Source organism: Oryzias melastigma, linkage group LG1, assembly GCF_002922805.2.
Source record: "Oryzias melastigma strain HK-1 linkage group LG1, ASM292280v2, whole genome shotgun sequence".
NCBI lineage: Eukaryota > Metazoa > Chordata > Actinopteri > Beloniformes > Adrianichthyidae > Oryzias > Oryzias melastigma.
In genome coordinates, this window is record NC_050512.1 from 4,880,284 (window position 1) to 4,896,104 (window position 15,821).

Sequence of the window (15,821 nt, forward strand, 5' to 3'; positions counted from 1 at the left end):
ATATAGTTCACTCTGAAAGGCTTAAGAATCATGGTATGACCCCTTAAATATTCAGACTACCCTGGTTCCCTGCTGTCTCCATCTTACCACATTTCAAATGTGGTAAACTGCGTTTTGGTTATAGATAAATTATTTTGGATTTTTGAGGTGGGGATGCATCAACTCAGTGGGAATTTAGCTAAAATGCTTGTAAAATACAGTTCATAAAAGCACACATGATCTGTGTAATTAATATTACATTGTTTTTTTAAATGACTTGAAATGACTTGAAACATTGATAGTAGGGCTTGTGACTCGACTTGAGACTTGTTGGTCTTGACTTGGGACTTGAGTGCTTTTGACTTGGGATTTGACTCAGACTTGAGGACAAAGACTTGAGACTTGACTCGGACTTGCAAAACAATGACATGGTCCCACCTCTGTTGGTTACTGATATTAGACATTACGACGTCACGCTGATAATTCGATGGGAAAAACATTTGCAGATAAAATGGACCGATAATGAAACGCTTAAACTGCTGACGGTTCCTCACTTACCACTCAGTTTTTGCTTGTATTGCAACTTGTCTGCTCCCCCAAAACGGTGCTAGCTTAGCGTTCCAACCACAGTTCAGACACAGTGTGCACCACAACGAAGGAGCATTTCTCCATCTCTCCCTCACTGCTTTATGAGCTGCACTTTACAAGAGAGTAGGCTGTTGTCACAGTGCGCTCACACACACCTCGACACACACACACATTCCTGCGCTGACGCACGACTACAGCACGACTACAAACGCGTGTGCATGGCAGTGCTGGCGCTAGCACAAAAGTCCAAAGTGTGTCTGTATTTATCCAAAGTAGAAGCAGACGGCGCGTTTTGTCTCAGATGTAACAAAAATATTTCTTGTAAGGGCAGGAATATGGAGCTATTTTTGGGCTATAAATATTTGAAACCCAAATAAAACTTTTTTAAAAAAATATTGGCGTTTGGACAAAACACCAATATAACAGGAGTAACCTGTCCAAACACCGCGCTAAAATACAACTTTCTAGCAGAGAGGTGCGCTCGATTCTAATCTGTTAGAATCCAAGCCACTGTCTATGTTTATGAAAAGTTCATTTCTACAAGCAAACATTTATTTTGCACATCCGTTTAAAACAAAGCAGTAAGTTCTGCTCTTTTAAATGAAAGCCTTTTTTTCATGTTATCATATTGGACATTATTTGTATTTAAAACATATCCTTGTTCCACTTTTAAGTTAAAGTCTGAACATTAATTCTGACCATTGAAATGCGCTTTCTCTATTTACAGATGTGTAGCAGTCTGAAAAAGCTAATAGTGTTTGCACTACCTGCTGTTCAATTTATTTGCAGGTAAAAGTTCTGCAATATTTTTGGAATACATAAGAGCCACACTCTCTTACTTTGCACAAGCAAATATTTTTTTCTCAAGTATTTAAAAAAATATTGGTTGATTATCAGTATCGGCTGCAAGAGGAAAATATCAGATGTCGGTTGAAAAAGTCAATATCGCACATCACCACCGTTTTTGTTGCACCAACTATGGTAGGTTGTGAGGGGCTGTAAGCTAGAGGGAGAGCATGTTGACAAAGGGATCATGGGATATATCAGTAGAAGCTTACCTCAAGGATTCCACCAACAACAGAGGTGAATTTCTAAGAAACTCCTGCTGTGCTGCAGAAATTATGTCCTTGAAAATGATTAGGACTTTAAAGACTTCACAGATATAAAAAAAAAGAATCTGTAAACAAACTAAAGACTGTCAGTCAATTCTGTGATTATCCTACATAAATCCAGTTTGCAGATGCTACATTTACCTTCAGCAGTGCAGTGTAAAACTGAGAGGCGTGCATCTCCGTCAGCCTGTCTGAAGGCCGTCACAGTAGACCGTTTGTTTAAACCACCATCAGAATCGGAAGATCTCACTGACATGAAGAACATCAGCAGCAGCTTTGCAGTCGTTTACGAAGTGCCCTCAAAGCAAAGAAGGCAAACTTTGGACCTGAACACGCCAGCAGACTCTTGTAAAATCTTCTTTTCCGTCACATCTGCTGTTTTCCTGCTCCCACATGCATCTTCACCGTTGTAAAGTCCACTCCAGTTTTCTTCAGGGTTTCACAGCCACCATGAAGAGCTGTAAGGTGACATTCCAGAAGAAAACTCTTCACTGAGGATTAAATGAATCTGATCCGGTGGTTAATGCTGTAAGAGTGGAGAAAGCATCATTCATTCAGAGCATCAGATCAGAGTACCAACATAACTGTGTGCGTCTGACGGATTTGACTTTGACACATTCCACTGTGGAAGACGCGACCTTCATCAAACTCGCTGCTTCTTTAACCCTCTTGCTCTCTTATGGGTCCAGATGACCCCACCCTTACATGTGTGATCCTCCCATGACAGAGGTGGACAGGATTTTATGTCCCCCACACACACCAGTGAAGAGAAAAAAGTCCTAGAAAAAAAAGTTAATTGTGCTGTCTTGTGGGGTCCAGATGACCCCACGCTTAATGTTAACATGCTTAGGATAGCACAAGGGTTGATGGGAGTTTGACCCTTTCAGTTCCATCTTTAATTTTCGCTCCTCTCAGCAAGTTTTCCTGTGGAAATGAGTTTTAGGAGAGCAGGCCTCCCTCCTCTCTGCAGACTGGACCCTTCCTGCATGTGGACTCTGGTGCAGCCTAAAGGGGTCGAGTGGGACTGTCGGGTCATGATGGTGCTGACACAGTGCTGAGTCAGCTGCGGTTTGGTTTCTACAGAAAATATCCTGTTTATTATGTATTAAAGCTGTCTGGAGAGCAGACGAGTCTGCGATGGTCAGGTTGAATATAACAAGCGGTACCTCTCATTTCCTGAATCAGTCTTTGAGCCTTCATTAACGATGCCGCTCGCCGCCATTCTCTTTCCAGCGCTGTAGCTTTCAGTGGAATTAATGAGCTTCTCCTCGTTGTCTCGTTTAAGTGAAGAATTTGCTTGTTGTTTTCTGTGTCTCTTGATTATTTCCGGTCAGGAGTTGTGGCGTCACAGCTGAGAGCCTCGTTCTTCACGGCAGCGTTTATCTAAAGTGTCACTCCGGTGTCGTGCAGTGATCCTCGCCAAGTATGGGATGGATGGGAAGAGGGACACGCGGCCGCTTGAGAGCAATTCCCTGAAGGACCATGAGCCCAACGGGGGAGACAGTTTTGAGGACCCGCGCCTGGACAAACTCTGGAACAAGGTTTGTGTGTAGCAAAAGGGCAGAAGTTGGAGTTTGGGTAATGCTTTAATTCACTTACAGAGGAAGAAACTGGTTCAGGTTAAAGCAGATCCACTGTACGCAGTTGAGGGTCACAGTTTCCTTTTTCTGCTGTTTGCAGGAAGAAAATAAGCGAACACTTAATGCACAATTGACTTTTTATCTGCCTGCAGCTGCACAGCATGTAAAAATATGAAGAAGGGCTTTGTGCTGTAAAGCAGACCGTGTCCCAAAAGAAGTCCTGAGAGTTGTTTAGTATTTAAAATGGATCATTTCAATCCCGGAAGAGTTTCTGCAGCTAAATTCATGCTGCAGAAACTTTTACTGTTTAAGGTCCAAGAACTTCTACACATAAACAAATGATGAGAAGAAGCTCAAACTGCAAACTTCTAGTCCCATGCATCCATACAGGGTTTGACATGTATGGGTAGTTCAGGTTTTTGGTTGACTGACCAAAGAGAGGAGTGGCCGCATCTTAAGAGAAAAGCAGCTTCATGGCACAGCGCGCTCATTATGAGCGCTCTACGTTAGTAATATTTTCGAGCCGTTTTTTTTTCCCGCGTCAGAATCAGCCGATTTACGGTGATCGTGTGAATGATGGAAGATGTATGGCAAGCTACAAAAACAGATTTTCAGGTGTCATTGTGGCATTATTAGGTGTTTTAGGGTTAGTTATGGTGGCTCTGAAGGTTAAATCACATAAACAAATTAATCGAGGCAAAACATTAAGATCTCAATGACAATTAAAAACAAAAATCACATAAGTAAAAACAACATCAAGTTTTAGAAATCCAAACAAAATCCCACAAACCAAAGATTCTAAAAAACGAAAAGGGAAATGTTTCAAAAAACAAAAGTAAATTCAAAAAATTAAAATGAATGGCTCTACTGATCACAAAACCTTTAAAAGTTTTTCTTTTTTTTTTTTTAGATTTTCAGCTCTGTGAAGCATTTTTTAATATTGTACTCCAACTATATTTGATCTGTTTTCAAAGTATTTTAGTTTGCTCTTTTCATTATAATTCTGCTGTTTTTAGCCAAGATCTAAAAGGACATAGTTTCTGCAGGGCAGCAAGAATTCATGAGAAATTCTCCTCTGAGTTGTGGACGGAACCGTTCGTGTGAAGTAACCCTCACCCTGAAATCTCATTAAATCTGTGTTTACCCGCTCTCCCGTTGACTTACAGCCCCTCACACTCCCAAGCTAACATTGCAGTGGAATAAAGATTGTGAGTAATATGGTTTTATATTCAGCCATACAGTTCTGATCCAGATTCCAGCACAGACCAGGAAAACAAACAGGTTCATAAATCTATTTGTCTGTAAGTGCATGTATCAGAATGGAGCAGAGCAGGGAGATTTTGCTTCCACTCATTTCACTTGCTGTCACAAATTGAAGCTTTATCAAACTGTACATTTTTATAAATTTTTATATAGTACAAAAATGTAGTAGTTTGTCATTATTGTAGAACACTGTTATAAATATTATGTCTACCAGATGTAAGTTCAAGTCTTAATGCAGATATTGATAGCAAATAAAAAGGAAAGGGACCATGTGAAAGTGCTGAGTTAAATGCTTTTCATGTTTTCCCCACAGACAGCCCATATCCCACCGTAAGGGTAGCTGGAGTAAGGCTGGATGTGGGGAAAAAAGGAGGGAAAACTCTGAGCTAAGCTGCTCAGTCAAACACAGAGACCTTTTAAGAGAAATGACACAAGCTACCAAAAATTAAAATAAAAAAGGTTTAAATGTCTTTTTTAGCAAGTTTTAAGACATAATATTTTTGCTTTTTTAAAAATGTTTATAATGTCATGGTTAAAGAATCTTAATGTAGCTAGTGCTGGCTAGCTGGTGCCGGTTAGCTGGTGCTAGCTAAAATTTAAAAAAAGAAAAAAAGCTTCTGAGATCTCATTCTTACAAAATGAGTTTAGTTTTCATGAGAGACTTCAACATCCTTGAGGTACTTTTTGACTTTCTTGCTAATTATTTAGTTTTGTAGAGCAGGTGTAATGATTTCTTCTAATCTGGGTCCAGATTTCAAAACAAAGGCCTCTGTTGTACTTTCAGAATAAAATTCATCCAGTTATATTTAATGTGACCTGCCCGTTAATGCATGCGGACGTGGCAGATAATGCCAGCGTTCATTTTCATCAGATGACAAAAATGTAATTTTGAAAGTACTAAAAGAAAACGTCTGTTATGACATGAAACATGCATTTTACAAGGAGGGACCATAGGGCCTGATTGCTAAATTTTTGGTTGAACTACTCAACACGGGGGCGGGAGGACAAACCACTCCTCCAGGGGGAGGGGAGACATTTACGATCAGTGTAAATCCGGAGTTGCACCTGCATGCAGATCAGAACAGAAAAACATCTCCACCCACAGATTTCACTCTGTCCAGTAAGGCGGTCTGTTCATCCATTCTTGAGCTTCTAGCCTCGAGACAGACTCTCAGAGGGGTCCAAAGATCTGTTTCTTCTGGATGATTCTTTTCCAATACGGTCTAAAACTTCTCAGACATCTCAACTTCCTTTTTGTTTGCATCTCCAACAGGCCAGGAACTCTGCTAAATTCTCTGAGAAGGAGCTGGAGAACCTGAAGAAAGAGTTCCAGCACCACAAGGAGAAGATCCACGAGTACAACATCCTGATGGATACGGTCAGCAGGACTGAGGGTGAGTCGCTACGGCGAGCCCGCAGGTTCATGCGCCTCAGTGCCGGCTACCTATCCCCATGGTTTCCCTTCATGCTAACGGCAAAGCTCAGGCTGTGATTGGACAGAACAGAAGCTGCTCCTAAAAGAGTGTGAATGCTTGTTAAATGCCTTCGTGAGTCACATCAGTTCCTGCTGCAGACTTCATCATCTGAGGGGGTTTTGTTATGAAAAAAAAACCTTGAGCCTTTTCCTGGAAACAGATCAGTTGTTTGGAAATACAAACAAAAGAACAAATTGTTCTGTTTTTATTTCTAAACTTTCATACAGAATGATTCTCAGCAATTAGTCTCCAGGCTTCCTGAAGGACAGCTTTAGCTCCACATTTTTATGAGCCAAGCTTAGACCTAAAAGTGTCCTTTTCTCTGGATTTTTGTCTCTTTTTAACCATGTTCTTAGATCAACTCCTGAACATTACATTTGATACGTTTTCAACGTTTTGTTTTGACCAATTGCTTGTGTCATTTCTGGCTTCAGTCTTCTAGATGTTGTTGTTTATCAGGTTAAAAGAGACAAACAGATAAACTTGAAGAGAATGGTCAGGTTAAATATTGGTGTAAAATAAGAAGAGGAAAAAGTAGAAAAAGCTTCACAGAAACATAAAGACTCTCTCCCGCTCTCCAGATTCCAGGTGGATCCAGCTGGTATGGTCCAGCAGGGCTCTAAATTAACACCCCCCAAATGCGGGTAGAACTTTAATTTGGCGGGTAGAGAAAAAGCCACTTTGACAGGTGAAGCATCGTTCATCCTCGTTTACAGGGAACTTCAACTCACAACCATGACTTTTAAGTGTCTACCATCTCTCCCCATTTGGCAACCACCAACATCCATCCCAGAAATAGTTCACAATTTTCATTCTACGGCTGTGATGAGTATCCAGGTGCTCGGGTACTCGCAATCTGCTCCCGAAAACTCGAGTATGAATATTTGCGACGTCCACGATTGTTGATTCGCGATCTTTATAAATGTAGTTAATTGTAGCAAAAGATGATCAAAATATCAATAGGCGACAATGTATTTTTGCTCTGAAATGCAGATGAATGTAGGATTTTAAGTTTACGAACTAAAACAAAGCCGAAAGAGCCGCAGTACTGCCACCGGAAGTAAACACATCTTCGTGACGGTGAAGCTTCCGGTTTTCAAAGTAAAACTAGTGAGAGCTTTTCTCTGTTCAGAAACTGAGACTGAAGTTCTGCTTACAGACATAACTTCTGAAAAAATGAATTAGCTTTAACATCGGAGCTTTAGGTTCAGTGTTTACATTCTTTTGGTTATGGTAACTCTTCAACATTTGACGTAATTAACGAAACTCCAGATTATTCTGAAGAAACAGCCTCACGCTGCTGAAAGGCGGATGTAATCAACGTGAATCAGCTGATTCTGCTGAGAAAAAGAGAACTTTTTTCATACGAGCTCTGCACCAATATGTAATGCTTAGAACGTAGAATACTGAAGAACTTTGAGGATAGAAAACTGTGGAGAACATTTTCAGATTCTGTTGTTAAATGATCCAAAACAGCAGTGATTTTATCCTTTTTATGTTTTACTGCTGAAAAACTAGGGCTGTCAGATTTGTCGCGTTAAAAACGCATTAATCTGACGTGTGCTTGACGCTGACAATTTTTTTGACGCATTAATCGCGGACTTTCTCATACGTGCCTTTCCACACCGCGCTCGGGCGTCCCGCCCTCCAACTCACCGGCTGCTCTCACTAGATCACCAGCGGGTCTCCAACATCCGAGCTGCGAGCTAAAACCGGCCGGCGCTAGGACCTGGAGAGCTCCTGCACCCTAACCCGGCTCCAGTTCGCGTCCAGTACCACGTCTGGTGGTACCGGCCCGCGTCCGGCGCCGCGTCCCGAGAGCTGCAGACCCCCGACGTTCCGAACAGCAAGCGCACCGGGGGACGTTTTAAATGTTCTGGAGGTTTAAGCGTGATCCAACCCCAGCATAGCGGTCTGTCTGCCGGCATATTCATGGCGTGAGCTCCGCTGGACACGTCGCTGCATCGAGCTGCAGCCAGAGAACGCGGCGGCAGTAACAGACTGTCAAACTATCCACAGTGTATCCCGCTTTTCTCAGTCTTTAATGTTTTAAAAAACAAAAGTTAATTGGAAATGATAAATCTCTATTTCATTTATTACTGTAGTTCAGCAGAGGAGGAAAAGATTTGGTCCTGACAAAAAATGAACATGAAAGTGTTATGGAAATGTTATTTTTGATGTTTTTTATTTTATTTTACTGAACGTTGATTGAAGTTTTGAATTTAAAATGCCCTTCACTTGCACTTGGGCTTTTGTTAGGCATTTTATGTTACAGCCTTTTATTGTTAAGAAAGTTTATCTCAATACAATGTTACAAAATAAAGTATTTCTGATAAAAACTATTAATTTTGCCATTCTTGTTTTCATAATTAATGCAGAACTACAAAATTCCACGAAGCACACATTTTTTTTCCTTAATAAAAGGCCACATGTAAATTTGCGATTTATCGCGAGTTAACTCTGGACAATGCGATTAATCGCGATTAAAAAATTTTAATCGCCTGACAGCTCTAATAAAAACAAAAGTTTAAAAGGACAAACAAAGTTTCTTTTTATCTAAATCTTTGTGTTTTTTAATCAGTTTTGTTGATTCTGATCTCCTGTTCTAAATAAATGTATAAATGATGATTAAATACAAATAATTTTAATTTTCATCCATCCAGTAAATAGACATACACATGGCAATAAACATATTAAAAAGTAAGAATGGTGATTCGATTCGTGAATCGTTGAGCTTGATTCATGAATCGGATCGCCACCTAAGCAATGATCCACAGCCCTATTTCATTCTGACTTTATTGCGCTGATTTAATCCTCACAATCTCCACATCAGCTGGTGCATTCAGGGACTGCATGGAATTTCTGCACTTTTGTGAGTTTATGAAGAGCTCTATTGCTGCATTCAGGTACACTGGTCATTTCTAGCTTTTGCTCACACTGATCTCAGTCAACACAAACACACTCACTTTAATCTTCATGTCATTGTTACTCTTTAAAATGACAGAACAACAACTCACTGATCTGTAAGAACTCACAATAAGGCAAAACGTTGCACATGTTTCAATATACATGTTTATTCTATGCATGATATTCTTGAGGAAAAAAAACAACTTAAAAAATAATTAATTTATTGATTACTGCCAGTTTTTATCTTCATAGAAACGTATTGCATTATGGCCCAGTCACAATGTCGGCGATTAGTTTTGGCCGGGGGTCGTCGTAGAAAATAAAGAATCCTTGAACAATCCTAACAATAATCCTAATAAAAGTGGAGCAGTCACATTGTCTGAGATTTTTTCAAGGATTTTGACCCGGTTTTGTTGAAAAATCGTGGTATAAGCCGATATCTGCGAGCGTCTTTTCTTTAAATTTTTTCGAGGGTTTTCTGACCTCAGTCATCTGTATTTCTCCCTGTACACTGTAGCGTGGTATCCCTCATCAGGTTGTACATAGAACAGTTGCTTCAACTGCAGAGAAGCTGGCGCTGATTCCGCCCCAGAGGCTCCGTGTGGGCCGTGTTGCAGAGTTGAGGGCCAGGCTGATGGGTCTGAGGAGAAGGGAGGAGGCATGATGCTGGCCCTTCTGGCTGAGGAGGAGAGGATCCGTGCTGAGAGAAGGCGCAGGAGACCAAGACAGATGTGGGTGCGGCCCTGGCTGCTGAGAAGGCCACTGTCCGGCCAGTACGAATCTTGCGACGAGTCTCAGATTATTTGGAGGATGCCTCCGATTAATCGGAGGGTATTGTAGGTCATCGGAGATTGTGTCTGGGATGCCCAAAATGGGTTAAAAATCTTGCAAGCAATGTTAAAATTTTAAGTTCAAAGTTGGGGACAGTGACGGGTGTGACAAGCCGCAGGCGTCTGGAAAGCGCCTCCGACGGGTGCAAATTCATGAGATCTGTCTCAAGATTTTGTTCAAATATCTCGGTTTTTACCCATCGCCGACGCATCGCAACTGATTTGTGACTGGGCCATCAGGAAAAAGGATATACTTTTTTAATTAATACATTTCCATAAAAAGTAATATATAAAATTTTTCATCATCGCTACGAAATGGGATTTATATCCCTCTCTCCTCTAATGTTAACCATTAATTGTGTTTATTACATAAACACATCACACATGTGTGTCGCATGGGGTACGTTTGATTTGTTGCCCAGGGACGCTTAATTCATTCACAGGCATTTTTCTATGAAAATTGGAGGTTGGATCGTTTGTGTTTGTTGGCTAGTTTGCAATGGGACAAAAAAACAAACAATAAATGATTTATGCAGTTTCTGAACACAATTGTGATTTGAAGTTCAAGATAAAACAATAATGTAATGACAGAAGTGAAACTTGTAGCAAATAAATTCATTTTTATCAGTAAAAGTCCTTGAAAAATGATCAATGCAGGAAGATTGTTGAAGAGGAAGATTCAGAGTGACGATGAAGATGTACAAGGTAAAGTTAGAGGAGAATAAAACGAGCAAAGGAGGTTCATTCCTGCATTTATCAAGTTCTTTAGTACAATTGATTAAATCGATTGTTTTTCAATTAATTGTTTTCAACTAATTGTAATATTCGAATATCTCCAGTTCCAGAATACCCCTACAAATTTGTCCATGTTTATAGTCTCTTTAAGGTCTTAAAAAGAAAAATTTTACCTGAAGAAACATGTAGGAACCCTTATTAAACCTGGAGCAAGATTTACACTGGTTTAATGCTTTGCACTAAACCTCTTCCTTCTGTACGTGGTGAACATGCGCCAGTAAACAGTAAATGAAGAAGAAGCCCCTCCCTGCTTGTCCAGTGTGAACACCATGGGCTAAACGTCTGTTTAGGAATGTGCTTTCTTACATTTTTGTAGCTTAAGAGGCAGTGCTGAGCAATTGGGAAAAATAAATGTATATCACGATATAAAATATTTTATATCGCAATAACGATATATGTCACAATATATATATATATATATATATATATATATATATATATATAGGATATTTTCAGCTATTCTCTGAATAAAATGCCTGATGTTCTGGCAGCTTTTGGGAAAAGTTGTGATGTTTTTAATTTATAATTGTTTTGAAATGCGCCTAAAAAATGTTAACTATGAAATAAACTTCACATTCTCATATTCCAACTCTTTTTATTGTGACACATGCACTAGGATAGGGGTCTGCAACCTGCGACTCCAGAGCCCCGTGTGGTTCTTTTACGTCTCCACGGAGGCTCTCTGACTGAAGATAAATAAAATAATAGCATTTTTTTTAAAGTAAGAATTTCCTTATTAGCATTTATTGAGTGAATGTTTTAAAGCATTCCCGCAATTGTAATCATGTTTCTCTTTATTGTGTGAATTTTTTCAGCTAATTTATTATTTACTGGGGATTTTAAGGATGATTTAGAGTTTAGCTTCTATTTTAGCAACAGACTTTTGACTTACCGGTATTTAGTTTACAGAAGAATTTTAGGCTATTTTTGAGTTCAGCTAGTAATTAAGCAACAGGCTATCTTTTTTTAAGCTAATTTGGCTTCTACTGAGTTTTTTTATGCTAATTTTGTGTTTAGTTAATATTTTAGCAATATTCTCACATTTTTGTCTAATTTGTTATCTACTGGGTTTTAGGCTAATTTAGCAACAGGTTAATGTTTTTGGCTAATTTATTATTTATTGGGGCTTTTAAGGTTAATGTAGAGTTTAGATTCTATTTTAGCAACAGGCTAACGTTTTTGACAAATTTAGTTTACTGAGGAATTTTAGGTTATTTTCCAGATCAGCTAGTAATTAAGAATCAAGCTAGCTTTTGGTTAATTTGGCATCTACTAAGGTAAAATGTAAAAATATTTAAAAAAAAAAACAATTTTGAGAGATGCTAGTTTTTTTTATATATTTTTGCTTTTGTTCGTGCAAAAAAATAGACATAATTCATATTTATCAAAAAAAAAAAAAAAGAAGTTAATGAATGCAAATCCAAATTTCTTAAAGGCTAAAGTAAATCTTTGCGGCTCCTTCTAGGTTTTGATCAGTAGAAAACGAGCCCAAATGTGTCTTTTACTGTTAACGGTTGCTGACCCCTGCACTAGGAAAATACTTCATCATCACCATATATAACATTGTTGTGCTGTCATTTAACATGAATAGAAACGTGAAACACAAAATGAACTTTTGATCCTCTCTGCTTACAATAACCCAAATATTTGTGTGTTGATTTAAACATACTTAGGATAAAATTATTTTTCAGAAAAAAATCTTAAGCAGATTAATCCTCAGATCTCCATATTCTCCACAGAATCTTCTTCATTATTTTAAAAGCATCACTGGTGAGTTGCTGATCGAGGAAGACCAAGTCTCACAGGAGCTGATCTGGTTTCTACTCAGCAATGATCTGCTCTGTTTTAGAGAAGGTTCTCTCAGGCGCTGAGGAGTCAGAAGAGAAACGGTCATGAAGCTGCGTCGTCATCCATGGCTGTTGTCACGGTAGATTGGTAAAGTTGCGGTAAAAATAAAAAGTTGCAGGGTGCACAACAAATTGTGCGAAGTCCTGGAGGGTCTGATAATGACATATTTGGTGTAATAATTGATCAAATTAGCTTAGCAACGATATCAACGATAGAGGAGAAATGGGACGATGGACACTTTTCTATCACCCGCACTATATATATCATCATATCACCCGGCACTGGTTAGAGGTTCTGGGTTCTGTTGGTTTCCACATGTTTGTTGTTAAGGAGGAAGCATCTCTAACATTCAGAACCGACTCAAAGACCATCGCTTTGAGAGCAACTTTGATTTCCAGATGCTAAAGTTTGCTGGGTGGAGAAGTGAGTGTGTGAATATCAGCCAACAACAGCATCAATGCTCTCCGTGTTGGTGGTAACAGCACCCCCCGCCCCCCGTCAAGCTCAATGCTCATCACATTGATCTGTGAGCGGAGCTGACGGCTCCCTCAGGGTGGAGTAGGGGGGCTGGTGCCAGCGATTCAGGGGCATTTGTCTGCCCGTCTGATGCTTTTTGAACCTCCCCCCAGCCCCACCGTTCTCTCGTTCCAAATGTAAATTGCCGACAGTGTCCTGGCTGGCCTTTGTTTGGGTTTTTCTCTGCACGTTTAGGACGTTTAGTTTGGTTCTTCGTCCCCGCAGAAACACACAAGAACGTGATCTCCCCCCTGGAGGGGGACGCCACGGAGCCGGTGTTGCAGCAGAAGCACACGGAGCTGAAGCAGAAGATGAGGGACCTGAACCACGGCTTCGAGCGCCTCCGCAAGATCAGCCACAAGGGCTTCAGTGAAGACAGCGGTGAGAGCCGTATGGGGCGCCGCTTCTTTATCTCAGCAGCTTCCTCCGTGTAACCGTAGCAACACTCAGCCCGCTGCGCCGTGGTGTCCTCTCTGTGAGCTGCGTTTGCTCCAACCCTTTCTCTCCTCACACACTGCAGCTCTGAAGCTTCAGAGATGCTGGTTTACCTCCCTTCAGTCCTCATTGATCTTTTGGTCTGAATGAGCTGAATGTTGTGGACGGAGTGAGAGGAGCCGGGTCATGGGTGTGTCTGTGGATGTTTGTCTGGATCCTCTCTTCACCTCCTCCGTCTTTGTCCTGTAGAGTTCCGGGAGCCTCGTGTGATCGAGCTGTGGGAGGCGGCCAAGAGAGCCAACCTCAGCGGAGACGAACTGGACTCTCTGAAGGTGCGGCTCACAGACCACGGTCGGGTGGATCCTCCATTCTGGTTGGCTGGAGGGTGTCCATTAAAAAGAGATAATGGACACATAAAAAAGTTGTTCTGATCACATAGCCTGATTGATCTATATTAATGCTCTGGCCTAATCGTCAGTTAGTAGCTGGAACAGCAACTTGGAACATGGGTTCAGTACAGATATTGTCAGACGAGGCGTCGATTATCAGACATGAATGGACGACGTAGATGGGGCGTCATTATTTTCCGATAATGGACCCCCAAAAGGGCATCATCCCGCTCATTATGCTCACTTACAGAAGAAATCTTACAGTACATCAATTATTAGTACTTTAAAGGGCACCAAACAGTACAGTTGGAGGCTGACTCGACTTTTAGCCCAGATTTGAAAAATGCAAAAAAAGGGGCAGAGCTGGGGTGGCAGGCTGAGTGGGGGAGGTGTGGTCTGAATCTGGTAGCTTGAGGTAACTAAAAGATCTCTTATTATTGTCTTGATGAAAATAATAATAATTAAAAAAACACAAGTACAGTAGTCCCACACAGGCTACCCTTACCCCCTCCAGTCCTGTCTGCCGGCCAGCCAGCTTCTCAAGGATCGCTTTAGCAAGCACGCTCCACCGTGCTCGGCGTCGCATGGTGAGCTTCAATTTTTCACAAGTGAACTATTTCATACATTGTTACTGACCCTGCTCTGCATCAGCTGATAAATGAAACGTCGTGTTAACATTTAACATCGTGTTAACATTAAACATCGTGTTAACATTAAACATCGTGTTTACGTTAAACATTGAGTTAACATTAAACATCGTGTTAACGTTAAACATCGTGTTAAAATTAAACATCATGTTAACATTAAACATCATGTTACTTTAAACGTCGTTTAAACGTTAAACGTCGTGTTTACGTTAAACATCGAGTTAACATTAAACATCGTGTTTACGTTAAACATCGTGTTAACATTAAACATCGTGTTTACGTTAAACATCGTGTTAACATTAAACATCGTGTTAACGTTAAACATCGAGTTAACGTTAAACATCAAGTTAACATTAAACATCGTGTTTACGTTAAACATCGTGTTAACATTAAACATCACGTTTATGTTAAACATGTTACGTTAAACGTTGTGTTAACATTAAACATCGCGTTAACATTAAAGATCATTTTTACGTTAAACATCGTGTTAACATTAAACGTCGTGTTAACATTAAACATTGTGTTAACATTAAACATGTTACGTTAAACGTTGTGTTAACGTTAAACGTCATTTTAACGTTAATCATCATGTTAACATTAAAGATCATTTTTACGTTAAACATCATGTTAACATTAAACATCGTGTTAACATTAAACATGTTACGTTAAACGTTGTTTTAACGTTAAACATCATTTTAACGTTAATCATCGTGTTAACGTTAAACGTCGTGTTAACATTAAACGTCGCGTTTACGTTAAACATCGTGTTAACATTAAATTTTGTGTTAGCATTAAACATGTTACGTTAAACGTCGTGTTAACGTTAAACATCGTGTTAACATTAAACATCGTGTTAACGTTAAACATCGTGTTAAGTTGTTATCCATAGCATCATGTCAGAGGTTAAAGTTCATTTCTTTCTTCATCCACACGAGCTCTGTTCTGTTTTGTCTTTTTCTCAGTCTGCATTATCAGTTCAGTATAACTGAACATGCTAAACAAAAGTGAGTCAGTGGCCCATTGAACATTCAATGCATCTTCGTCCCAGATCATTCTCATCCTCTCCTCCACGTGCACGTCCTTATGTATCGCACTTCAGGATCACAGGGAAACCTGAAACTAGAATTCTGACATTTCCTCTCCGCTCTGCAGATAAGCTCGCGCTGGAAGATAAAGCAGTCTGTGTTTGCTTTCAGGAGGAGCTGCATCACTTTGAGACGAAGGTGGAGAAGCACAGCCACTACAAGGAGCAGCTGGAGCTGTCCCACCAGAAGCTGCAGCACGTGGAGAACTTGGGGGACAAAGACCACCTCAGGAGGACCCAGGAGAAGTACAACACGCTCTCGGAGAAGACGCGGGAGATGGGCTACAAGGTGAGAACCTGTCGTTACTCTGCACCTCTTATGACCCCAACCGTCCCTGTGGTCCGGCAGTAATACTCTCCATGTGGAAATGTG

At 40.3% G+C, this 15,821-nt stretch overlaps 1 protein-coding gene across 2 annotated transcripts in view; it reads left to right on the forward strand.

Annotated features, from left to right (window-relative positions):
• The window catches only part of lrpap1 (low density lipoprotein receptor-related protein associated protein 1), a gene marked incomplete at its 5' end in the record, with an annotated part of 83,605 nt that overhangs the window by 64,488 nt on the left and 3,296 nt on the right, over positions 1–15,821 (forward strand). For both annotated transcript variants that reach the window (XM_036211206.1, XM_024262164.2), the window contains 5 exon segments: positions 3,090–3,220; positions 5,796–5,916; positions 13,119–13,274; positions 13,578–13,660; positions 15,561–15,737. In XM_036211206.1, the coding sequence (XP_036067099.1) occupies positions 3,090–3,220; positions 5,796–5,916; positions 13,119–13,274; positions 13,578–13,660; positions 15,561–15,737 (668 nt within the window).